The 27,319-nt window shown below is 42.3% G+C and overlaps 1 protein-coding gene across 11 annotated transcripts in view; it reads right to left on the bottom strand.

Moving 5' to 3' along the window:
• PTPN5 (protein tyrosine phosphatase non-receptor type 5) overlaps positions 1 to 27,319 on the bottom strand; it is a 147,351-nt gene that overhangs the window by 33,589 nt on the left and 86,443 nt on the right. For all 11 annotated transcript variants that reach the window (XM_059722604.1, XM_019477155.2, XM_019477156.2 and 8 more), the window contains 6 exons: positions 22,605 to 22,786; positions 21,519 to 21,638; positions 18,758 to 18,841; positions 11,898 to 12,136; positions 7,849 to 8,038; positions 3,149 to 3,233 (listed from right to left, as the gene is read on the bottom strand). In XM_059722604.1, coding sequence (XP_059578587.1) covers positions 3,149 to 3,233; positions 7,849 to 8,038; positions 11,898 to 12,136; positions 18,758 to 18,841; positions 21,519 to 21,638; positions 22,605 to 22,786 — 900 coding nt within the window. The remainder of the gene's footprint in view (positions 1 to 3,148; positions 3,234 to 7,848; positions 8,039 to 11,897; positions 12,137 to 18,757; positions 18,842 to 21,518; positions 21,639 to 22,604; positions 22,787 to 27,319) is intronic.

Genomic DNA, 27,319 nt, shown 5'->3' with positions numbered 1-27,319 from the left:
ATTGTGCATGGAAGCATGGTCAGCACGTCCTTCCATTACTCCTTGCTGCAGGCCAGAACTTAGAGGGGCCTTGGGGGGTGCCATAAGGCAGCAAAGGTTGTGTTTGATTAGTCTGGAAATTAAGCAGCTAGTGGAATCAGTAGACCTGAGCCCAGTCCCTCACCACTTAAGCCTACAGCATTATGCACTTTCTTCTCTTCGGTGCTGTGGACAGTGTTGTCAAATAGCTCATTTTTGTGACAAGAAGGGAGTGAAGAGCTCTGCTCTTAGGTCTCCTCCATGCCAATACCATTTTTCATTCCTAAACTAACATTGGGTGTCTTCCAATTTTAGGGACACAGGACAAGATTTAAAGAATTACAGTAGAGGTGATAGTGGTGGGTCCTTTTACATACTAAGCTCTAGTCATCCTTATCAGGCTGGTGACATAGGGATGTTAACTTTGATGGGTACAGCTCATTTTGAAATCAGAAGATAAATATCCTTTGCAAACAATTTTGACTCAATTAATTGTTAATTTTCGGATCCAGTCAAGAATTGGGAACCATTTTTCTTAATCGAGACAAAGCTCAGAAATAAGAATGACTGTTAGCAGATTTTGGAAAACTGAGGCTGAGTTCATATTTTACCTCGGTCCTGGGGAAGATCTTTGAGAAAATTATCAAGGAGCACATCTGCAAGGGACCAGAAGGGGAGATCATGCTCAGGGGGAACCAACATGGATTCATTAAGAGAAGATCCTGTCAGACTAACCTTATTTTCTTTTACGATCAGGTTACAAAGTCCTTGGACGAAGGCGTGGGGGTGGATGTTGTCTTCCTGGACTTTAAGAAGGCCTTTGACACTGTCTCTCATGCTATTCTCATAAGAAAACTAGGTGACTGCAGCATTGATGCCTACAGTCAGATGGGTGGCTAATTGGCTGGACGGTCGCATACAGAGAGTGGTGGTGGACGGGTTGCTTTCGACCTGGAGGGATGTGGGCAGTGGGGTTCCCCAGGTCTGGGTTCTCGGGCCTGTACTGTTCAACATCTTTATCAATGACTTGGACGAGGGGGTGGAAAGCACGTTGTCCAAGTTCACTGATAACACCAAGATGTGGGGCGAGGTGGGCATGCCAGAAGGGAGGGACAGAATCCAGCTAGATCTGGACAGGTTGCAGGGGTGGGTGGATGAGAACAGGATGGAATTCAACGTGGACAATTGCAGGGTACTGAATCTCGGGAGAAGGAACCAGCAGCATACCTATAGGCTGGGGAACATCCTTCTCGTCAGCACAAAGGCAGAAAGGGATCTTGGAGTCATTGTCGACTCCAGGTTGAACATGAGCCACCAATGCAAGGAAGCTGTCAGTAAGGCTAACCGCACCTTGTCGTGCATCTACAGATGCATCACAAGCAGGTCCAGGGAGGTGATTCTCCCCCTCTATGCAGCATTGGTCAGGCCGCAGTTGGAGTACTGCATCCAGTTTTGGTTGCCACACTTCAACAGAGATGTGGCTAGCATTGAGAAGGTCCAGAGGAGGGCCACTTGCATGATCAGGCGCAGCAAGGCAGGCCCTACGAGGAGAGACTAGAGGGCCTGAACCTATTCAGCCTCCACAAGAGAAGGCTGAGGGGATCTGGTGGCTGTCTACAAATTCACCGGGGGGATCAGCAGGGAATAGGAGATGCCCTGTTCCCCTGGGCACCACCCAGGGTAACAAGGAATAACGGCCACAAGTTGATAGAGAGCAGGTTCAGGCTAGACATCAGGAGGCATTACTTTACTGTTAGGGTGGATAGGACCTGGAACCAACTTCCAAGGGAAGTGGTGCTCGCTCCTACCTTGGGGGTCTTTAAGAGGAGGCTGGATAGATACCTGACTGGGGTCATATGACCCCAGCACCCGTTCCTGCCCAAGGCAGGGGGGTCAGACTTGATGATCTGTCTAGGTCCCTTCCGACTCTAGCTACTATGATACTACAATATCAAAATACCTGGAGAGTGACCTAAGGAGGAATTAAGTAGAATATAAGGGGACAAATCAACAGGGACCCGCTTACAAAGGTGGGCTATGCCATTCCTTAATCCCCCCCCCCCCCCCCCCAACCACTAAAAGCCATTCCAAAAATCAGGCTGCTTTAAGGTATTTCAATCTGGGTCTCCAAAGTGGAGGCACTGAACATTTCAACTCATGTTTGAAAATCTACCTAGCTCCATCTATATAGTGAGTTAATGACTGAATCATGGATCACTCAAACCATCAACATATCTTCACAGAGAGGTTCTGTAATGTTTGGTCCCAGCTGGAAATGTCAAAACATTACCTAAAAGGCCAATCTGCATGAGATTTCTGCAATTCTGAGAGCTGGAAGTTGAGATAAAGCCCATTCTTCCATGATTTCCAGTCATGTGAAATAATCTGATTTGTATGGATAAGTACATATATTCTTAACCTCTGCCTGAGCTGAACTAGCACTCTGAACCACCTGCGCTGCCCTGAAAAAGCCACAGTGGTGATTGGTGGTGGCATCTATTCAACAAGAGCTAAAAGTGAATGAGAGGGATCTGTGAAAAATGTACAAGTTCAGATCATTGTATCCATTTCCAAAGCTTCTTTAAATATGACACAACAGACAATGATGATGGTTCTGAAGTTAATCCTAAACAATAAATTTCTTAAAATCTTGAATTTTGGCTACAGATAAAATGCAACCAATACAAAAAAAATAATTTATTGTAGCTTGTTAAAGTGAATGAAGCTTTCAGGAGCCACTCTAATTAAAGCACCCACAGCATGTCATGTATACAGTGTCCTGCACTTCAAAATTCTGGCAGGGACGCTTTAACTTAAGCTTGGTTGATAAGCTTTAGTTAAAACACCCTCCACCACCATTTTGAAGCACAGAGATGCTGAATACACGAGACACTGAGGTTATAGGCACCCTATGTGTCTAACTCATTATATTAAAAAAAAACAACCTTAAAAGTGATGTATATGTTTTGTAAATGTGACTTTTGGTAATAATTGTCAAAGCATGGTAAAAATATCCTGAAAAGGAAAGCTTTTATAAAAGGTATTCTAAAAATGGAAGAAAATAATACTGAAACTTTGATTAATACTGCATCATTAATTTGCAGAATTATAAAATAGGTTTGGAACTTACTTGGAAGAATTGTTTTGTAGCGATTCTTCCTCACTAAACCTGGAATATCATATTCCTTTGGATCAATAAAGTTCATTGGGATTTCCTAGTGGAAGATGCACAGTAGACTGCATTAATAGATTCACAAGAGGAAAAAAACAAACTATTACATCTTGACTATGAAGGCGAAGCAGTAATGAAGTCAGCTGAGACATATGGTACAGTACTTCCAGCAATTTACCTCTACAACATGATTGATGGTTTCCTTTTTGTGTCCATGGCTTTCATTTCTCAAATTATGAATATGAAAATTATCCTGATGACTAATTCATTGAGTAATGCATACTATGGCATTATGTTAGTGCTTAATATTATTAGGATTGTATTGGGATGTTAGGAACAGACCTGAGCAAAGAATGATGCTTAAACTTCATGCCACAAGAGCAGCCCCAAGAGCACTATACCTCAGGGCATGAACAGATTAAACCAATATAGTATTTTAAAAGGTGAAGATGGAGACTGATGATGGATTCAGCTGCACCACACTACATACTGGGTTTGTCTACCCCTATCCTGTAATATGCGAAGTTAGATCACAATAATTCACTTCTTGTTTCATTCAGGGGTAAAATTACTAAGGTTTGCTTTCACTTACTGCAGAATAAGAGCAGACAGGCAGGACAATTATACCAGATCAACTAACACAATGTTCATGAGTGGCAAGTCCTCCCTAGCAGCTGTTAAGATAGTGTAATTGTACCTGTGCCTTTGGGTATGCTGCTCTGAAGCACAGCCCCTACTGTTTCTTCTACTTGATAAGGGTGGAAAGTAATAATTTCTTACTGAAGTGTATCAGTAACAAATTATAACACCTTTCTTAAGAGCTCAGAAGTAGGGCTGTGCGAAGCTTTGGTCCCTGATTCAATTTGGCAGAGATTCGGCCCGATTTGGTGGCCGAATCTCCAAATTTGAATCGGATCAGAGGACCCTTTAATCTCTCTGAATCGAATTGGAACCCTCCAAATTGATTCAGAAAGATTTGGAGAGTTGGACATAGACACAGCTTTAAATGTTTTTTCTATATATCTGAAGGTACCAGGCAGTTTGTGAATGCTGCAATGCTGGGGCGGATGGAGCATCCCACAGGAGTGCGGGGGGTCCCCAGAATGCTCGGCAGCAGACCTGGAAGTGGACCAGAAGCACTTCTGGTTCACTTCGGGGTTTGCTGGGGAGCGCACAGGGGGCGGGGGGCCCACGCCCCCCCCAGCTCAGCAACTGGTGCCTCCTGGGTCTGGGGGAGGAAACCCAGAGTCCGCATGCAGCTGATTGCTGAACCAGGAGGGGGTGTGGAGGTGGGGGGTGTCCCCCAGCACATTCCCCGGCAGATCTGGAAGTGGACCAGAAGTACTTCCAGTCCACTTTCAGGTTTGCTGCTCAGCACATTGAGGGTCCCCCTGCACTTGAATCAATGAGTTGAATCACTGTCCCTGATTCAGGCCGAATCCAAATCCAAATTGAATAGGGCCCGCTTTGCACACCCTTACTCAGAAGCACTGGCCAATGAGTATGGAGTGTTGGAATCAAGTAATAAACCACTTTTATTCCCTCCTTATCTGGCTAGCCCTATCTCCCTCTTTTGCAAGCAGTAATAGCAAAATGGGTGCTGTACACCCCCTGACTTATACACTACTATAGTTCAAGCAGCTCACAGAGAGTTGCTGGGACTTCATTCTTCCTTCCTCACTGACCCAGATTTGCAGTCCAAGTTACTAGTCAGATGTAGCAGGAAAAAAGGTTTAATGCGAGCACTCTAGTCATTCATCATGACTGCATCTGGAGGTAAGTCAGGTAACTGAATTACTGGGCACACCTGCAGTGAAGTTAAAATGTGCTGCAAAAGGAGTCCTGAATTACAACTTAGGGATGTACTATCTCATAGCTGAAGGAAAAGGCAGGGAGACTTTTTGTTCTCAAAAGGGCTTTATTGCAACTGCTAACACAGACACAGATGGCTGACAACTTCTAGTTGATGCCATTTCCTCAGCCCTCAGGAAGGGAATTAACTCTTACTACTACATTTCCTTTTCTACAATAAGGGAATCCAGGAGGGACCAGGGTAGATCCAGAGATATTTAGGTGCCTACACAACCAATGAAACCAACGACAGGTTAGGTACCTAAGTCCCTTTGGAGATCTGGCCCTAGAACTTCATTCTTGGATTAGGGAGAAAACTGTTAAACTAAATCCTAACCAACACAATACAAAGCACTTCTTGGAGACTCCAGGGAGAAGCCCTGGGTTTTGTTCTTCTGAAAAGAAGAGCAGAATTGAAGAGAAACCCCAGGAGGAAAAGAGGACATGGTATTGAGAACCAGTATTGTTTGTTCATCTCCTTTGGGAATTTAAGGACATTCATATCCTGGAGGGGGCAGCTGAAGGGCTGAGTCAAAGCAAAGATAAATAATTGAAAGGCTTGGAGTGCCAGTGGGTGCCAGATGAGGATGGAAGTCTACAATGCCATGCTATGCGTGTACTGGGTGATGATGAGTCACCCTTCCACAATGCTCTCCCATAAATAAGAGTGCTTTTTAAAAATGGTCCTGTACATGGCTACTGTTCAGAAACCTCCACATAAGGGGAACTCCAGGAGACTGGTAATGGGAGATGGAGCCTTTTGCATCTAGATGACAGATTTTAAATTCAGGGTTTGTTGGGAGCTATATGCTTACTGGCAACAGCACGCATAATTAGTATGCTGGAAGCAAGACATCCTCAGGAGGGAGCTAAGGACTGCATATTACACTTGAGGGGGAATTCTGAGATGTAGTCCCTCCAGGACAGGGTGGAGATACACTGACAAGGCTTGTTCTGGTTCTGCCTGTTTTCCTTCTTCTGCATATACACAAATGTTCAAGTCTCCAGGATTGTTAACCTCCTATCTTTGCTAACAACAATAACAACAACACTAAAAAATTAAAGTAGACAAAATTAGACAGAATGGAGACCATATTTTTTTTGTGGTGGATTCTGCTCTGCATATGCTCTGTTTTTCTGGTCTTTGCTTTACCTAATATTTTTATGTTCAGCCATGTGTTGTTTTTTCTTGTTTTCCCTATCCGTTTTAATCAGTGATTTCTAGGAAGGATGGGGTGAAGCTTGACAGAAGGGCCACATCTTTGTGCTCTTATTTAATGGAACATTTGCAAACAAAGCCTGTACACATTAGCTCCCATTTGGTCCCATAGGAAATCCAGTGATTTAGGGGTTATTTTGACAGACATGCAAGTTAAAACTGGAAACAAAACTGACCAGAATTTCTTCTTGCAGCCAGAATCATCAGGTAGCATTGTTTAGAATGCATCTAAGAATTAGTTGTATTATGACCAAAAAAAGAAAAGAAAAGAAAGAATCCTTTTTCTTCTCCCACAGCTCAACCTTGAGGTCTCTAATTAGCTTGTCTTCAATGGGAACTGGGGACTGAATGAAAACCAAATGAAAAATAAGTAAGGACTACAGAGGTTTGGCCTTGTATCTGGAAACGGGGGCTCAAAGACTCTCCTTTGCTTCTGTCTGTGAAGGGGGAAAATCCTACAAATTACTGGCAGAGGGGGGAGTGGATGGGGGAACACTGGAAGGTGTCAGTCCATTCTTTTCATGGTTTCTCTGAAAGTCCTCTGAGGTCAGGGAGTGGGTGGGTTAAGGGGATAGATGCATACCATGCCACCTTCCTGCTGATCTGGTGGGACTCTGTGCTTAGGAAAATCCTGATTAGGTTAGCATTGCTTTATTTGGTTCCCGGCTGTGTGTTCTACAGCAGCCCAGCATGAAAAGAGGCATGGAGTTTGGTGTGGGTGAAACAGAAAAAGGACCTGATTACTTGACACCTTTGTAGTCATTTGCAGCCATGCAAAGTGGGCGTAAGAGCATTCCAAATCAATTCTCCACTCTCCCACACCCATTGCACTACTCTGAACTTACTCTGTCCTGGCAGAAATGACAAAGTTCAAGACGGTGGAGATTTAAGCAGTTAGGAAAGAAGCAGCTATGGAGCGTGTAGAAACTGAAAAGCCGCCATGCAGTTAAAAGTAGTTGGCCTTTTCTTGTTTCTTTGATCTGTAAGCACTGTACCCATATTTAATCCAAAAGTGGGACTAGAAATCCTGTTTCCAAAATTAAGAACTGATACATACGGTCAGGAAAAATGTTACAGAAAGGATATCAGGGGAAAAGTTTTAGACTCGCACTATCAACTAAAAGAGCAGCTAATCCCTCACAAACACTTTCTAAGGGGATGCAAAGTCTCTGTGACACAAAAATCCTGTTCTTCAATCAGTCTGATAACATTCTGCCAACACGTACAATGGACATTCTGGGTTGAATTCAAGGGGGAATGAAAGACTGTAAAATTGCTGTTAAAAAGTAATGTCCTGAGGAGGCAAAAAAAGACGCCTGAAACTAAAGCTGGATTTTCATTACTAGGACTAGTGAGATAGCTTGCAAATTGAGAAACAGCAGACAGCTTTCAAATACAGGCATGTCAAAGTATATTCAACATGGAGGCTAAATAAAGTGCTTTACTATGAAAAATGAAGCGTCAACTCATTTGGTCTTCCAGAAGAACTCACAGCAGGTCCTAGAGAGGCTCACAGAAAGGAGGCAATGTCACATTTCTCAGATGCCATCAGCATCGTTTCTCAGAAACAGAGAAGTCAAATACTCACAAAAAATTCTGCCTGGAGTATGAAAGGATCTAGTGCTTTCTTGTGCAGCTCCTCTTCAGTAAGGATGTTTGTTGCTGTTTGGAGATATTCTCGGGCTGACTGTTCTCTTGGAGACATGATGTAGCCAAAGCCTTGCTCAGAACAGCCTGGAGTGCACATGTCCAGTGTGAGTGAGACATTCGACCCCCTCCTGCAAAAGAGGGCAGCATGTGAAAACATGAGGTTTGCAGACAGTGTGGAATACCCTATGATCATTGAAACACAATTACTTTTTATTTGGCTTCATTCGCTTTCACTGAGGCAAGGATGGCTTTGATGGTTTCAGTGGGGGTTTCTGAACTTTTATTAGAGGCTGCCTACCATAGAAAATGCTGACTGGTTTCTGACATTAGGCATCAGCAATTAGTCTAGCTGAATCAGTACTGAAGACAGTTTGGTGGCAATTGTAGGCAAATGTTCAGCATTTGGGATGCGGATGGCCATTCTTGACTTGTGGATATTTGTTAGTGTAGGCAAGATCTCCTGCCACCAGTAGGAACATTTTCAAAACTTGAGGGACTATAGTCAGGCAGCTTTCTGCTGATTTAGCTACTGAAACAGAAGCAACCCTCTTCTCAAAGGCACTATGCAGACAGCTTCCAGGAAGGTGCAGCAGTCTTCCCGCAATTTAGACCACACTTATCTGGATGCCTAAATATGGAGAGAGATACTTAATATTAGCCACCCACACTCAAAAATGTGTTTTTCTTTTTTATTAGGCCAGACCCATCTTCCTTATTTATGACAAACAATTCTTAAGTATTAGTCCAAGTGATGTAACTGGGGAAAAACAGCTAGTTAATTCAACATGAGTATGGATATGGAAATCTAATCTCTTAGGATGGATCATCTCTTTTTGAAAAGGTTTTCCTCTACCACAACAGAAGTGGATAAGGGGAAACAAATGCAAACCCCAACCCATTAACAATTATGTTAGTATAGCAACGATTATAATTTCTATAGTTTATTCAAGCAATAGAATGAAAATGTCAAAATGCTTTGAATTTGCTTTGAGGTAGCAGTAATGAAAGAGGAGTTTTATGTCTCTTGTACTGATCATATATTGCTGATTGAGTAGATACAGATATAAAGCCAAATTTCTGACAGTTTCACAAGACACAATCAAAGATAACATTCAAATGCCCTCAGTGAATCTGTATTGAAAGAAAAGCTTTAAAATATAATACGATAAGCTGACTGCTCTGACTCTATTGTAATGCTCTATATATAGCCCTGTGACAGACGTATTTGACTCCTCCTCAAACTGGCAGTCTGAGGCTACTGTGGAGACATGTTCCTTAGTTGCTGGAAGTAAATATATATGTATATTTGTATGTTTATGCATGTGTGTATATGTATGATTCAAGGGTGAAAGAGGAGTTCAGTCTACTGACCAAGTAATAGTGTTGCTGGTCACCAAAAGTCATCTGACCTAGCCATCTCTCTGAGTGAGAGTACCCCAACACAAGCCACATAGGAGAGACTGTGGATGAGACAAAAAACTGAAGTACTAAACACAGACTGTCACTGGATATTTAATGGTAATTTCCACAAAATTCTGGCACGTTAACTGAAATCCCGGTCAAATTCCAGTTCTGATAACTTATAGTTTACCTAATTAGAGTTTCTCATACTGTTTCATTTAAAGAAAGTCATTTTCACTCTCTGTCCTAACGTGCTGTGTAGTGTTCCTGGCAGCTACATAAGGATGAGTGTGTTTTGTCACAAAAGTGGTTACATTCTAGTTGTGGCTATAGTAATTACAGTTCTTTCAAGATAATGGGGTCTACATATGTAAAGACTGTCATCTTTACCTTCAAATACAAGAAAACTGGAGAGAATTCCTCCATCTTAAAAACAGAAGAGTGATGTTTGAAATTAGTGATAACAGTGATACAGAAATATAAATGCTATTAGTATGGATATTAGTGTATATTATCTATTTTATTCTTTCTTCTATATGTTATTTAAGTAATAGAATGAATGGAGTGCCTTTCTCGGGTATAAATGGCATATGGTTCAGGTGAATGAGCGGTGGAAATTGGTGAAGTGGAAGGATGGATAAGAGAAGGGGTGGACTGACAATTTAACACAATAACATGAGAATTGAGACTAAAGCTTGCTGTGAGTGAAACAGTACTCTGTTTTCCAAGCATGTGTTTATGCTGGGACTACTGGATTGTTTTATTTTCCAAATGTACACACTTTTTTTAGGAGAAGGACTCTTAGGCAGTTACCTCCTCTTAATCCAGAACAACTGATTTAACAATCTTATTACTGCTGCAAAATCTATATTGATGTTAATTACTTCTAATGAATTAAATTGGTTTGTACATTTCTTACTGGTGAGCTGTCACCTGACAAAAGAGCAGCAATAAATCTTTCTATGAGTAAGTGTGGAAAGCAATCAAGGGAAGGTGGCATGCACAGATGACCATACTGTTCCTGCTGAGAACAATGACAAAATGTTCACTGAATTATATGCACACCAGGTCATGATCAGGTCACTTACCTCACATTTTAGAGCAAGAGAACAGAATAGACAACTTAGGGTATTTTACAGCAAAGAATGTAAAAATGTATTCAGCTTTAAAACCTAGAAGCATTCTAAACCAATCTAAATGAAGCCACAGAGCTCTGAACTACAGAAAAACTCAAAGTGTTTCTATCTTTTAGCTTTGAAAATTTACCGTGTAGCAGACACTTAAACTATCTGATTTATTTTGTGTACATCCAGAGTTAAGCTTCAGATGGTGAATTAACTATTAGTTAACATCTCTGGTAAAACCTGATAATACCAGAATAAAACTGGACAATGTTTACTACGGCTACAACCTTTGATAACCTTATTCCTAAGATCACCGTCTTGGCTCTCAAACAAAGTTTTTGCAGAGCTCACCTGTCTAGGATTTCCATCCGCAAAATCCTACTGTATCTGTTTGACAGGGACAACTGAAAGAAAGACAGGTGGAAAGAGAAAGAGATATGGGCAGTGAAGAAATTGATAAGACTCAGGCTGCCAGTGACTGCACGGAGATGAATAGGAAGTTGGATAAGATCCTTATCTCAGCCTCCTCTGTAGTGATCACATGCGCTGACCTTGGTGTATTTCAGTGCAGCCTCATTCCTCTTTCCGTTACACACACTCTGTCTTCAGAATGTCACAGTGAAACAATCCTGAGCATGAGTGTCTCAGACATAATTCAGGCCAGCTGAACACTCAAATAAGACCCTCAAGCCTTCTTTCACTCCACTGCACACATCCTATAGTTCAGGTACATCCCTGACCCTTCTGCCTGCTAAACAATGCCAGAAATATGGATGGAAAAAAAAAGAAGGAAATGTGTACCACAAAGGCCAACCCAATGGCCTTCCTCCATCCTTTCATTTTAAAACGCTCTCTCCTTCCTTCCCCACCAGAGCAAATCCCTGTAAGAAGTAGACTTGCCAGTCAGAAGTAAGAGGTAGCACGAGGAATTAATATTCAATTAAACTCATAGCTGTTCTATCAGGTTATAGACCAAAGGACATTTTGACTTTGGGAACAACCCACTGATAACACCACTACTGCAAAAAGGCAAGACATGTATAATAGTTAGTTTCTGGGAAAGGACCAATCCATGAACATTAGTGGCACTAAGCAGTAAAACATGGGAAATATTTGAATTGGAAACAATGACAGACAGCCTCATAGCAGAATCTATTAGATGTTATAGTTACCATTTTGGGTAATGAGACCTTGACCAAACACAAATGGGTCTTTTAGATGTAACTAATGAAGTGCATGAGTAAGTACAGGTATGTTAATAGTTAATATATCTTACAGCTGTGACTAGGTCTGTAAACAAATAGAAAATTAAATTAGTAGGCAGTGCAGCACTGGCATTCCAAAATGAAACACTATAATATCATTACACTACCAATCTGGTCCAGTCTGAAATTTGAAACTCAGTACATCTGGTAGATTGGTCCTCCTAAATTTTTTGCTCCTCCCAACAAAACTGTCCTACCTTTCTTGCAACCCCACAGATTTAACTGTTAGAGTTGTTGGATCTGTCTCTGCTTTGATGTCCATTACGCAGTCAAAGACCGGTGTTTCAGGTACTGGATCCAGATCTAGAAAGTCATCTTCATTTTTATCCTCTGTCCACTCTGAGTATGTGAAGGAAGGCTGGCGGCTCACAGACTGGCGCCTGTCCTCTGGTAGTGGAAAGGCAGGGTCCCGTTGGGCTTTCAGGAGATGCCAGATCTGGAGGAAATAGACATTTTAAGACATTCTGTATACTATTTGAACTTCTGTGCACTCTGAAGTATACACCTTTTGGGTAATAGTCCCATAGACTGTACTCCAGGATAATGGAACTGCGCTAAAAAGAACAGGAAGTCCCATATAGGAGTGGCTTTCCTACACACATTACAGGAGCACACACCTATGGTAACGCTGCTTTCTGATACAGAGGGTTCCATGGAGCCCAACAGGTTTCATTCGGGAACACAGTGGAAGCATCCTATGCTTATGACTGTGAAATCGCTGTCCTTTTGTTTAAATAATCAGCTTTCACAGACTGCTAACAACATCAAATCTTCTGGATTATTCCACATTTTCTGACCTTTTCCTGATTCAGAGGCCATCCATGTAGGATTCAGTTAGGTTTAATACAGGTAAAAGCCAGTTTCCCAAATAGCAAAGCTTTGGTGATCTAGTGCTGTATCCTAAATTCATCTCTAAACCAACACTTAAATTTTAAGAAACCCCCATTTTACACAAAGACATCCTTTAAAAGTTTCAGAAAACTTGTGCAGTCTTCAGTCAGCCATAAATCCCATTTAATCTTTTGATCTACAGAACATAAAGTATAATAAATTATGTGAAATAATGTTGTGTTAAATTAAATAAACATGTAGGGTAAAACTTAATGGGTCAAAATGACCCAAATCTAAAAAACACCGAGTCACAGATTTTATGGACAGAAGGGATTTTTTAATGTGACCTTCTCTGTAACACAGGCCCAAAACTCCAACCAGTAGCAATTGCATCAAGTTCATTCCTACAAGCAACACTCACCAATGTGAAACCATTAATTGCCAATCACATATTTTGTTAATGTAACCTCACTGCTCCTAAACAAAGTCTATGGCTCAGGCAATTAGTTTCCCCCAGTGCACTGACTTTCAGTGGAATTTAGATGCCAAGTACATGGAGTTGCACAGACACTGTGGCATACTGTACAGCATAGAAACATTATAATGGACTGTTTGCACTCTGAAACAGGCCTCAGTTGAAAAGTTTCAGTTCAGATATGAACCTTGCCACAGGTCTGAGGCATTAGGATTGAGGGTTTTGGGCTGAGTTTATCTGTATGGATAAGACAAGAAGCAATGTCACTCAAACTCATTTGGGAAATTCTAGTATCTTCTGACATGCCAAGCATCGTTACCTCACTTTTGAGATGAGCAGGATCGCTCAGCATCTTGCAGGATAAAGCCTTTGTTGTGTTTTTAATGTTATTTTAAAGGGACACAGTCAAATTTAAAAGCCATGTAATATACAAGAGTCAAGTCTATTTCCCTACATTAATACAAAACCTAGAATATTAAGATTTCAAAAGCCATTTTGTTTTCCCTCTGAGCACAGTCATCCTTCTTGCATTTCTCTCAGCCTGAACAATGAAAATTAATGAAGCAAGTTGTTGCTTCTGTTTGCATCCAGCTTCAACACGAGGTTCTCAGGAGCCAGCAGAACACTTCAATACTTGATTAAAAGACATTGCAAGAGTGTGGGGGTGGGGGGGACGACCAATATTGTTTAAACATATCTGTTAACATTGTAATTACCAAAAACCAGGGAAGTGTTACTATTGGCTTTATGCTTTGTAACAATTTGGGGTCAAATTTGAACTAAGAGTGTTCTTTTAAATTGGGCTTGAGGGATGATTAGCCAGAAGCTTAAAGATCTGAGTCCATTATTATTTCCATAATTCTAGCTCTGGTACATATATGAGTCCCATTACTGTAATATCTGAATTCTTCACACTAGGGAATTTAGTTCTCCTCTTGTGAGGTACAGAGGAACTATTATTATTATAATTCACCCCTATGCAGAGGGCAGAGCACAACACCCCTGCACCACTTACACACTATGACTCCTTTGCAGTGCTGGCTGGCCACAATGGGTGTGCTTGCCAGTGATTTAGTAGGCTGAACATCTGAAGGACTATAGAACTCGTCTGTGAAACAAGGGAGCTTTTCTCTAAGCAGTAGGTGACAGGGGAGTTAAGAATCACCAGGAGGCTCAGGGAAATTAATTTATCCTTTAAATTAAAGAAATGATAGATAAATAAATAAATAAATAATAGATAAATAGGCAGCTTTGAAACTACAGCTCCAGGACCTGGGTCAGAAGTTCAATAAACTGATTCAGCCTCAATCAGTGAAGTCTGATACTACATCCATCCAGGTTTATCTTAAACTGGTTTTGGCCATTTTGAAAATGGATTATGTGCGCTGAACTTCTGTTTACAGGTTTGAACCGGTTTCCAATCACTTCTATCAGTTAATGTACAGTTCTGTCCCTGGCCCAGGTAGTCAGTGCTAAAGAGGCTTTGTGCTGACTCTTGGTGAAGTGGTAAGTGTCTAGCCAAAAGCTGGCCCTTATGTGAGGAAGGATCCAGTGCATCCCTCAAAAAGCCTCTCTCTCTATCCTAGCACTGCTATACATCAATGGCCAAGAACCCGTGTTCTATCACCCAGCGTCACAAACTGGGTTAATTATGCAACAAATACAGGGTTAGGAATCCTCCAGTCTTTGGAGTAGAGCTGGGGTCTGGATTTCAGTCTGTCTTTAACACAGATACATACAGTTCACAGGGGCTTAACCTCAAGGTGTCATCTGCATGGCATCCAAGGTTCCAGCACTCAGAAGAGTGAGGGACTGACTCAGCCTTGTTTCCAGACAGCCTAGGTTGTAGCAATTGTTCTACAGTCTAGTGGGTGCAAAGGGGCAGTGGGGCAGGTATGAGTATCCTCCCTGTGGGGAACACCTCTAATACAAGCAAGTCAGCATGATAAATACGGAGTGAATTTCCCCAACTCCTTGCTGCCTCCACAAAGAACAGGGAGCATATGAAGTTAATGTGGGCTGGAGGAGGCAATGCTGGACTGTGAGCAAGAGGAGGCATGTCAGGGGCACATTAACACAATGATATTGTACCTGCAATGGTCCTTAGAGACCAGTGAAACAAAAGCATAGGTCAGATTGGTCACTTAATAAGCTGCTTCCCTTTGGTCTCTTACTGTACTGGGACAACAGTGGAAAGGATTTTCTTCTGATGAAAGGTAATTTCATCATAAACGCACCCATATGCCCAGAAGATATTCCCTTCTAGCCTGTTCTCTATGCAGATCCTTTTCCATGCAGCAACACAATTAAAGAACCATGAGGAACAATTGAAAGAAGCTTGTCTGAGATGAGCTGGGGTAAAAAAAATACAGAGAAACCTATTTGTGAAATAGCACATTATACCACAGCCTAGGGCTCTAGAAGCCCTGCCAAAGCCCATTGTTTGCAATTATTTTCAAATTTCTTGCTAAGTAAAATTATTATTTACGCTATATTGTTCTGCAAATGCCTACAACAGCAGATGTTTTCAGACTGTAAATCCCATGTTACCAAGCATGAGAAGGAGTTGCAGGGGATAGAGAGGCTCTGTGACCTCTATGTTTGTGGAGCGCACACTGCTTCTAGTGAAATTCATGGTTATGCAGTAACTACGCACTGCCTGAGTGCCTGTTAACTGAAAACAAATTACAATCTATGGCCTCTAGAAAACTTGATTAAAAGGGAATTCTGTTATAATGCTGCATTGTTATACAAAAGTTTTAGAATGCTTCAATGTTTCAAATGACTGGGGTAGGTCAAATCTGTTCTCTTTCCCTAAAGTGTAAACCAGGGGTAGGCAACGTTTTTTGGTTGGACTGCTGAAAAAACCACAATGTTTACCTTGGAAGTTGCCAGAGTGCTGGCATGTCAGAAAAACAAAATGAGGGTGGGGAGGTACATGGCAGGACGCACTGCATATTAGTATACTTAATAATTATAAATGTTGCCTTTGTCATTGTGTATTCCTTTTTTGTTGAGCATGTTGTAATGAGAGAGAGAGAAAAAACACAAATAAGAGAAAGAGGAGAGAGAGAAAGCAAAAGGAGAGCAGAGAGAGAACCAGACACACGCACACAGAGAACCACATGCACAAACAGAGAGAACCAGAACACACCCAGAACAGACACATGCACACAAACATCCAGAACCAGACACGTGTGTGCACACAGACACACAGAACCAGACAGAGGCAGGCAAACACAGAGAACCAGATGCGTGGGTGCATGGAGCCGGGCTCCTGGGCCACTGGACAAAGTCCGGCCCAACAATGCCCTGGTCCCGCCTGAGCCCCTGTGCTTCCTTGGGGAGCCAGCCCCCGGGCTGCAGCACAGCTGGCGGAGGCCCTGGTCTGGTGCCTGCCCATCAGCCCAACCACCTACCCACGCCGCACAGCTAAGCCCGCAAAGGTGCTGCGCTCCTGGCAAGGGGCAGGGCCAGCCTTATCCTAGGGGCTGGGCTCTGAGTGGGTAGGAGTCAGGCGGGCTCAGCTGCAGAGCCTGGGCCACCTGCAGCTAGGAGACTGCAAACAGCTGCTCCGGGCTCCAGCATCAGCTCTGTACCAGCGGGTGCACGCGCGCCTCAGAGCAGACGGTGGGGATAGGGCCTGAGGCAGCACAGCCCTTCTGCTGTCCGCTCTGGGGTGCACGTGCAGTCACCGCCAGCGTGGAGCTGATGACAGGGCTGTAGAGCTTGCTGCAGCTGCTCAGAGGCCAGGCTGGCTACAAACAGCTGCACCGGGCTCCAGAGCCCAGTCATCAGCTCTGTGCCGACAGCGGGGGAGAGGCCGGGGTTGCGCTGCTTCAGGTCCCTCACCCACTGTCTGCTCCGAGGTGCACATGCACCCGCCAGTATGGAGCTAATGCCGGAGCAGATGTTTGCAGCCTCCTGGCTGCAACCGGCCCAGGCTCTGGGTAGCTGCTGCCAACCACAGAGCCCAGTTTGCTTGCAGCAGGGCTTGTAGCTGCCCAGCTGCCTGCTGGGAGCAGCCTGGGCTTCGTGGCTGGCAGCAGCTGCCTATAGCCCAGGCTGGCGGTGGTGTGCCTTGCAAAATGGTCTTGCGTGCTGTGCTCAGCACACGTGCCGGGAGTTGCTGACCCCTGGTATAAACTCTACTCAACTGAATGGAGTCACTCCTGAATCACAGGAGTAAATCAATGGTTCACAACATTTTTAGACTTGAGACACCTCTTAGAAAATGCCAGTTCATAGTTTTGACTTGGTTTTTTACTACAGAAAAATAACAGAGTAGGTCTTCTGTTGCAAAGGACTCAGAAAGACCACAGTAGGTCAGAAGGATTTTAATGCTATGAATTCATAGGAATTCATTCTTATTTGAAATCTCTGGCTTTATCTTGTGAATCATGTTTGCACAGCACCTCTAACACTGATAACACTGTGTGGCACCCTGCAGGACTGTGGTTGAGCATCATGGGTGTAAACGAACAAGATGGGGATTTTCATGAACTTTCACTAAAACCTAACACATGTGACAAACACAACTTCACGATAAACCAGTTCCACAATATTTCAACACAGCTACAGATTAAGATAGATTTGTAAGGAAATCACAGCCCTCTGGTTTATAGTGTGGAATGTTTCACTGTGACACATCCTAAAATTCATACAGTTCATCGAGGATATGAATCCCGTTCTTGTACTTTAATACTTGCAATTACAAAACTCATCAGAAATGTATTAATTTGATTGCACAATGCACCTGGTGAAAGAACAGCAGCATCAGCAAGGTAGAAAACTGTATAGCTGGGATAACCTTGCTGCCCACATTAATGATAATAATAATGGAGGCATTAATACTAATTACCATGCTTTGTGAATGGCTTTAAAAAATACATTCAGCTCAATACATTAAGCAGAAGCCTCTGCCAGCATACTGCCCCTGAGTGAACTCAGCTATGGTACACGCTGCATTATGATGCTTACTCACTCAAATTACATGTATGTTAACTATTGCTATTTCCTCCCTGCCAGAAGGTACATGGCAGAATATGAAGCCACATTCTACCAACATTTCCATATTTCATGGCTATGTTTTCTCTATTTTCTTTCCCTCTCTCTCACATGAAAACGTACTTGCATCCTGGTGATGTGTGTACCACAATGAGATTTTTCCACAAATTAAAAAGCATTCTCCCTGCATTTCTCAGGCATCACTTGTCTTCATGCCAGCTACAGAGCCCAGGAGGAAGGCACAATGCATTCTCCCTCCCTCTCTGATAGCTGAGAGCTAACATAGTAGAATTATACTACTGATTTTGCTATGCAGGTAGGCCTTGGCCTACATATCCTTATGTCTTAATTCCCAAAATACTTCAGTGCTCCAGGCTGAATCCTGTTGCCACTACAGTCAATGGGTGCCTTACAATCAACTCCTATGGCAGTAAGATTAGCTCTTTTCTTCGCTGGACTCCATCGTTTCTATTCCATGTAAGAATATTCTCCTCTTGTGGGTGGAAGAAATAAAAGTCTCTCATGAATCACCAATTCATCAAGGAAAATGAATAGGGGGAAAATGCAGTCATCACTTCGCTACATAAAGCATGCAGTAATTATTTGGAAATAGCCCCAAAGTTATTACTTCAAAATCAACGACTCATAGTAAATGAGACACCTTATAAAAACTTATGGTAAGAAGGTGTGCATACGTTTAGCATTGTTCAGTAACGACACTGAATTTTTCATATTGTTGCTTACCAGAGCTCCTACGAGTAACAGTCCTAAAGAAATTAAAGATAGCAGGAAATATGACATCACAGAACTCCCATCTCTTGTCAGATCCTGTGAAACAGTAGAGATGACAATAACTGACACTGCATTTTTAAAGGATGTGATAGAACAGTAAGTGTGAGTGACTGCACATATTGTTCTGCTAATCATTTTGTATTAATTACTGGATTTCCCATATAAACTAATCATGCTTTCCTTTTGTCCGCAGAGATGGCTTTCAAACCATTTGGATCTGAAATCCAAAACCAGATCTATCCAAAACCAGATCTAGCTAGGTTTTGCTATCATGGGTCCCTTCTGAAATGCTGGCTCCTCTTCCTCAACCCATGAGTTCTTGAAATCCAGAACTGGATCCACATCTTGATTTTGCAGCTTGTGCCCATTTTTCATTTACACAAGTGGTATAATTCTATCCCTCTGAAGAGGGTATAAGTAGTACATAGGTACATAGAACTTGTGCTATCTCCTCTGCATAGGGATAAAGTTCACCCAAAGAGAATGGCTTTAATTTTACTCACTTGACTGAATATTCTTAATAAATGGCATTTTCCTTGGCATTGTGCAAATGGCACAAATATTTCCCATTACTGTATTTCTTTAGCACAAACTCTATGATCCAGAAACCTTGACTTTTGTTTTTATTGTTGCTGTTGTTTTATGCAATACAGGGAATGTCATGACTGTTTGCAGCAACCTGAGTGAAAGTCATGCTGACGTACTCCTCATGTCCTACTGGGGGTTACACATGGTTCACACATGGCCACTGTGCTGGCCCTTTATGCAAGGAGTGACTTTTACTCCATCTGATAGTCAAGAATGTGAGCAAAATCCTATTAACTAAATGAGGCAAGGAATATGCTCTGGAATTAGCTCAAATAACCATCTGAAGACAAATATAGTACTCTAATAAGTAATAATCAATTACGTACATGAACATCTGTGTACATGCAGATATACAAGGCCAGAACCTATTCTATTTTTGGCCAGGTCCTGTTCCATGTATTAGGCCCTTAAATGGATTTAGAAGTCTAAATGTAATCCTGCTCCATCCTCCCTGAAAAGCCATCAATACGTCTACATTTGTTAAGTGCTTTCTTCTGAACCTTAAGACTAAGACTACACAAAGCAGCAAGACCCACTCCCCTTTTGTGCTGAGGAGTTTTCAATCACTTGAGCAGCGTGGAATAGGATTGCACTTAGATATCTAAATCCATATAGGCTCCTAAAAGGTAGAATAGCTGTCTAAGTGTCTATTCCATCCTGCCCAACTCACTGAAAAATTTCTAATGCTGATGGGTCGTCCTCCACACTGCTTTCTGTGATTTAGCTTTATGGCTAAAATGAAGGCATGTTACAAAAGCAGATATTTTAATGTTTTTGCAGACTTAAGGAGGGTGGAATAGAATGTCACATGAACACCTATAAGTGCCCTGTTGCTGCCTGACAGGTGGGATAGGATCTGACTTATGGTTTCATTGTTTTTCATTCTAATTATCTCCCTCCTCCATGCTGAGCCAGCATGAAGCTTGGTTTTATTCAAATACCCCTAAGTTTGGACATTTCCATGAGAGATGATCCATTTGTGATTTGACCCATAGCAACAAAATGCAGATAATGTGAGTACCTCCCACTGTATGAGGGGCTTTGAGTATGCGTAATGAATCTAACTGAGAAAAGTCCAATAAGACATACTTGTTGATAATAAATAAAAGGAGGGGTAATGTACATTGCTTAGCAAACCCAGAAAGCAGTCTCTAAGTGTACTTTAACCACATGTTGCAGAGAGACCAATTCCCTATACGTACTGCCCACCCACCCCCAGAGAGGCTATGTGCCATGAGTCCAAAATCCCACCTGATAAACATCCATGCCCTGATTTTTAAAGGATCTGGTACCCAAAGCCCTCATTTAACTAATGCTCTATTTATTTCTTTAAAAAAATTACACCAGTAGAATTACAACTATAACTCATCACATTAAGTCACACTGGTAGAAAGTCCATATTACATTGGTAAAATACATTGGGGTTTTCATACTCGAGTAGCTTTATACCAGTGCAATTTAAAAAAAAATACAGACACAGTCGGAAACGACTTTAAAAAAAGAAAATCAGGAAGAGGCGAGTCTTTTTATGGGCGACGGCTACAGCATCGCTCTAACACTGCTTAAAAAAATCAGGACATTTACATTTTGGTTATGATGAGGCTAGTGATTTAAAGCACATTTGTAATGAAACTACAAGTCAGTTATACCCATGATCTCCAGAGTGTTGCCATGGATATAAACAAGGCCAGAGTTTGGCCCGCTTCTGAAACTATTCTGGTGACGCTTATGTGGTCTCCTCAGCTTCCGAAGAATCTAAGCTTTTTAATTGCCATCATACATTGAGTTCTGGCTTGTCCCTGTGAAGTAAATCTTATGGATTTGATTCTCTACTGCCTTGCTTCTTGTGCTGTCATTAACACTTTTCAAATAGGTATAAAAACTCAATCACACTGATTTCATCACTGAATCATAGAAAACCAAGATGGATTTTTAAAGATTAATTCTTTATGTATTTGTTTCCAGAGAAGTTTTTTTCCATTCCCCAGCAGATGCATAGCAGAGAATTAACAACATGCTATCTAGTATGTGTTTTATACATTTCATCCAAGAAAATATCAAAAAATATTCCTGGAGGCTACTGACCTTAGCCTTCTACTTAATAGAGAGGAATAAGTGAACTTACCCCCCCTGGATTTGACATGAATTGTCCAAATGGCATAAGCAAGTACGACATTAGGTCAAAGGCGTTCTGAGCTGTTGGGAATGTCCTGTAACCGTTGTACCATAACATCATGCAGAGAAGCTGTGCAATCAATCAGATAAACATAATGAGCATTCCTCATTAGACAAACATTCATTTTCATTTCAAGACTGCATAATTAACTAATTTAGTTCTCATTGCTTTTATGCTGATCATCATTTTCCCTTTAAGAAGTCAGGTATTTTCTATGCTGCAGCTTAACTAGGATACAAAGACAGAGGCCAGATTCTTAGCTGATGTAAATCAGTCTAGCACCACTGAGTTAAATGGAGTCTTACTAATTTGCATCAGCAGAGGGTCTGCCCCAGAGAATCTATAAAAGGCAACACTGTAAGGGATACCCTTTGGTTTCTGACCCTTTCATGGGGGTTATTAATGTACATATCATGCTGCCACTCTTGCAAACAGCTATATCCATCCAGTGGAGCACATACCAAACAAAAAGACATACATGCATGTGTATGGACACAAAAAACATTCCGTTTGACACACTCAGGGATGACACATGCAACAAGAGTGACACACACTGACAAAAAGCAAGTAAATTAAGAATATTAAAAGCTGTCTGATCTACATGGGCTTTCCTTCGCCACTAAGAAGAGCAAACATTATCATTCCTGGCCACACACCACACATCAGAACTTTAACTCTACCCCATCATCCCTACTCCACACTCCATAATCAGAATACTTTCTCCAGTACTACCCATTGTGATATCTGCTACAGCAATTGGTTGGCTGGTAAAGGGGCATTTGCAGAAGAGCAGTTAAAGGGAAGGGTGCTTAGAAAGCTGGCATAGTCACAGGTCCAGTTGCAGTTGCAAAGGGTGGTTTGCAATGTATGGCAGTTGTGGAAATGACAAGAATACCACTGATTTGAACACAGCTATGCCAATATACACCAGCTGGGGTGCTGGCCCTCACAATGCACGGCTGGGAAAAATCCCAGCAACAAGGAAGTATTTAGAAATGAGGGTTTCACCTCTGAGCAAGCTACAAAGCACCTTACCAATATCTGTGAGAGGGCGAACAAGCACACGTTCCCTCCAGATTTGAATGCAGCCCACCAGGCAGCCCACCCAGGCTGCGGGGTTCTCTGTGAGGCTTTTCGGGATTGTTCCTTTCCACTCTGCTGTCCTTGCAGTCCTTCAGTTTCATCCATTGACTCCATCGCTGCTGGCTTGGAAAGACCTTCAAATGCAAATGACAAGCGCAGGGAATGAATAGCAGTGGAACCCTGCAGCCGTTGCAGAGACTGCGAGGACTATTATTTTTGCAAAGAGGTTGGTTGCCTCTCAGTTCTGCATCAGTAAGTGCAGCTCGAGATTTGAGCGTCACACACTATTAGTGCGGCAGTATTCACCTACCTTCGTCAGAAAAAGGACGTGTGGGAGGATAAATTATTTTCCCTTTATTTCTGGAGGTAGAGAACCTTGGCTTTGTTGTTAATAAATTCTCATTTACATTGCTGCACCTTTTTGTTGTATTTTCTTCTTCTTCTTTTATAAAAAAGGAGCAGTTACTGAGTTCTACCGCTGACTCTGCCACTCACAGAGTCTGTGACGTTAGGCAAGTCACTTCATCTCTCTCTCTCTGCCTTTGTTTCTTTTCTTTCCTCTTTGCCTGCCTTCTCTACATAGACTGTAAGCTCTCAAGGCAGTCTCTTTGGATCCGGAGGCACAAATCTTGGTTGGGGTCTCCCAACTCATAAACCCCAAGTAGATGATAATAATAATAATAATAATAATAATAGCAGCCTGTTTATGTCAAGAACTTTTGGCCTGGATTCTGCTCTCAGTACTGCTTAATGTTGCTGTAGCACCTTTAACTTCAATGGAGCTAAACTAATTTATGCCACTATCAGAGTGACTAGCCCTATATTAATAGCATTTTTCACCTACTTTATATAGGTGTAAATGAATTCACAAGCTGTGAAGCAGTGGAAAAATCAGGCCTATTCAGTGAAATTACTCCTAATTTATACTGCTGAGAAGAGATTCTCTGAGACTGCCCACGAACAAGACCAGCCTCTTATACCTGTCATACAACCATATACATACACACAGGATAAAGGCCTCAGAAGAGCTGTCATTGTGGCTTGCTTTTATAAGATTTAAACAGAACATTTATTTTACTATTTATTTTTCCAATGGTCCTGGAATTGTCACCCTGGGTCCAATCCTCAGCGGTCGCTAACTGGTCATGGGTCCACCAAGGTAGACAGAACAGCGTATTTATACCAGCTAAAGATGTGACCTAAAATTCAGCATAAGACTTTATAGAAGCAGCCTGTCTCCCTTCTCTAAATAAAGTAATGGAAGGATAGGCAGAAGCAGGAGTTCTTATTCCCATTTCTCTGCTTGTTCTTCTCCTCCTACACAAGGGAAGGCAGGGTGGAGCTCTTATGCTGTCCCTGCTTGAGAGAACAAGGTGTTTGGGTAGTGCATCCAGCTTTCTACCAGGGTCTCAGCTTTCCTGCCTGAGCACAGATTTCATTTGGGGATGAGGCTGCTAGGCCCCTGTACAGGGCACTCAGCATCTTCAATTGAAAGGCTGGGTGGAATCATTTGAAATGTACTTATCACCTACTTCTGGAGTGGCTCAGCCTTTCAGGGTTACTATTTTTCAAATGAGTTCTCAATAAATCTCCAGTCAATTTGTTCCATTTATGAGTATTACTATAAATGATGACAGAGAAAGGGAATTGCCTTGGCCAGAGGGCAGAGATGCTGTACTATAATTGACTCAGAACTACACAGGTTTTTATAAATCAGCTGTGCATTTCCATGAGATCTGATTGGTCGTTGGCAACTCTTTTGCATATTCACTGTGCAATTATTTCTCAAGAAGTGCACAGCATGCACACACACACACACACACACACACACAGGCACACATTCATTCTAGTTGGCTGACTGCCATTATTAGCCCACCATGATTCAGTCCCATTGTTTTCATAATCACTATTTCATTTTATAATAAAGAAACACCAATAAAACATGTAATATTACCACACTGACCAAGTAAAAGCTTGTGTATCTCGATTCAATCTTTGCAGGTTAGTCTAAGCTGTGTAGACTGAACTGATAAGCAAGTGAACAGACATTGATGCTGGAAATGTAGCCACATGCCTGCAGTGGCCCAACCCAGAAGCCTCCCTGCTTGGCTGGAGCAGGTACCTTGGGCCAAGGCCAAGGCTAGTCCACCCACTATTTTGAAAAGTTTATGTGCACTGAACCTCTGTTGTGTTACAGATTTGAACCAGTTTCTGATCACTTATACTGGTTGATGTGCAGTTTCTGTCCCTAGCCAAGATTTATGGAATACAGTTGGTAGGATCATAGGAATTTGACCCCTAACACTATATATCCTCCAGGCTTCCAGTTAGTATCCCACAAGCAACTGTAAAAATCACCAGGAATGTCCAGAGCCAAGAAGTTGTGTTTGCTCCCCAGATACTTACCCAAGTGCAATAGCCTTGCACTGATACAGCTCTGTGCAGTGTGGACACAAGATTCAAAACTGTAATTGCTAGTAGTGAAGCTTATAGTGAAGGTTGTCTAAATGCTTACACTATAAGTAGGGTGACCATACGTCCCAGATTGGCTGGGACAGTACCAGATTTCTCAGGCCACCCTAGCATCCTGGCCAGTTGGTATAAATTGAAGCAAAAGTCCTGGATTTGGCTGCTGCAGGCAGAGGCTGCGGTTGCCTGCAGTGCCCAGAACGGCTCTTGCTGAGCACTGGCTGGAGGCAGGGGAGTGGGCTGGGATGGCTGTCCGCTGCAGGTAGCATCATGCCCTGCAGCTATGGCCGATGCCGATGCTGATGCTCAGGCTGTGTGTGGCGGTCTTGGGTGCCTGCTGGTGGCAGGGGGGAGGGGCTGCTCCCAGCCAGATCCAGGGTCTGTGCATGGGAGATGAAGGTCAGCCACAGGCCCCTGCATTGTCCCGCCCCACCATCAGGGTTCCTGGGAGGTGTGGGGTCAGGGGTGTGTGTGTGTGCGTGTGTGCCTGGGATTGGGGTGTATGTGCGTGTGTGTGTGTGCATGCATAAGCGGGGTTGGGGATGTGCGTGCACTGGTCCCTCTGTCTCAGATTCCCTTACCCCATCCCAGATCCTCTTAACAATAATATGGTCACCCTAAATATATGTTCCTCTTTTCAGCTGTGCCATCCTTTAGTAGTTTAAGCTGAAATTTCCCATGCTTGCAATCTACTTCAGGCTGTAAAACACTATAGCCATTTTCAAGAACAAGCTTAGAGAACAAGATGGCTCCATCTATGGAGCAGGAATGTGACATTTAGAAGGGTAGTAATTATAAAGTCAGAAAGGTGACTTTGCTATCTTGGTAAAAATGCATTCAGATTTGACTGAATTATAAGTCTTGGCTTTCCTTCTGGATATGGACCATGTCAGTTTATTAAGGCTTGATCCTAAAATCTCCAAACATTTGTCTGCACTGACTATGTTCTAAAGATTCTTAATCTCTCTTAACCTGCACTGAGCAATGCACCTAGATCCTTCCTACAGCTCAGTTGCACTGACCACACTTTTAAGCCCCAGTGAGCTGCCTTTATGTTGGGCATTGAGCTAGATCTCCATACATAACACAGCTAAGGCAACAGTGATTACCTTGGGCCTAACTTTGGATGTGCGTGCTGAGCTAGAAGCCAAGGGTTCACAAATTTCAGAATCAGCTTTTCCATGACAAGTGTTAGGAATTCTATGCATTTCACTACCCCTGTTATTTCAAAAACTCATACCTCTCTGCTTTAGAAAGAATGCAAGTATCATTTTTTTATTTCGTAGAAGGAATAGCTGAGAGGTTGCACAAAGTCACTTCTTGCAAAATGGAAATGGAACGCGGACAGACCTCAGTTTAATCCACTCAGCTACACTGCCTTTCAGAATTAATGTGTAAAAGTTACATGCTTGACTCTGCCATCTCAAACCAAAGGAGTATATTCCTGTCTACAGTCAGGAATCCTGCTTTTAGCTGTTTTAACCTCATGTGATAGAGGTCTAAAAGTCCCAGATTTAATCTTTGTTGATAACCTATGTGTAGAGCCAATATAGTTCCAGATGGTAGCCATTTATATTTTCCACCTTGCTATCTAAAAACCTAGGAAGTTACATATGAAAAGTATGTACATATTTTAGTAGTGGGTGTCTATACACATTAGAATGGGTTCTAATTAGATATATACTCTTCATTGCTGCAGAGTCACATGTATAAGCCCCCAGGGGTTTAAAAATGGTCACTGGGATACTTTAACTAAAGCTGGTCGAATGGGTTTTAGTTAAAGTGTCCTGTGGTCATTTTTAAACATGCAGGGGCTTAATACATGTGACGCTGAGGTGATTTAATTAGAATGGCTCACTAGGAACCACACTCAGTAAAATGACCCCCTCCCCATACCCCAGAGCATGTGTATAGGCACTCAATATCAAGAATTCAAATGCTATAGAATGCCATAATTAAGATCAACCACATGACCTTATTTGTCCATGACCTGGCATTGTGCATGTGAATTATGGTTTATGCCTTTTCTGTACAAAGGACTTGCACCAATTTAAAACACATCAGTGCATATAAACTAATATAAACCAGCTTTCAACTTATGAAAGAGTGCCCTCTCAAAGTTCTGTACTGATGGAATTAAATCAGTTCTAAAGCATATCTTGAATTAAACTGCTGTCAATGTGCAGCACTTGCGTGAC

This window comes from Alligator mississippiensis, chromosome 2 (assembly GCF_030867095.1).
Source record: "Alligator mississippiensis isolate rAllMis1 chromosome 2, rAllMis1, whole genome shotgun sequence".
In the NCBI taxonomy this organism is placed as follows: Eukaryota; Metazoa; Chordata; order Crocodylia; family Alligatoridae; genus Alligator; species Alligator mississippiensis.
Note: the sequence above shows the minus strand (reverse complement) of the source record. Positions and strands in the feature narration are given on the sequence as shown.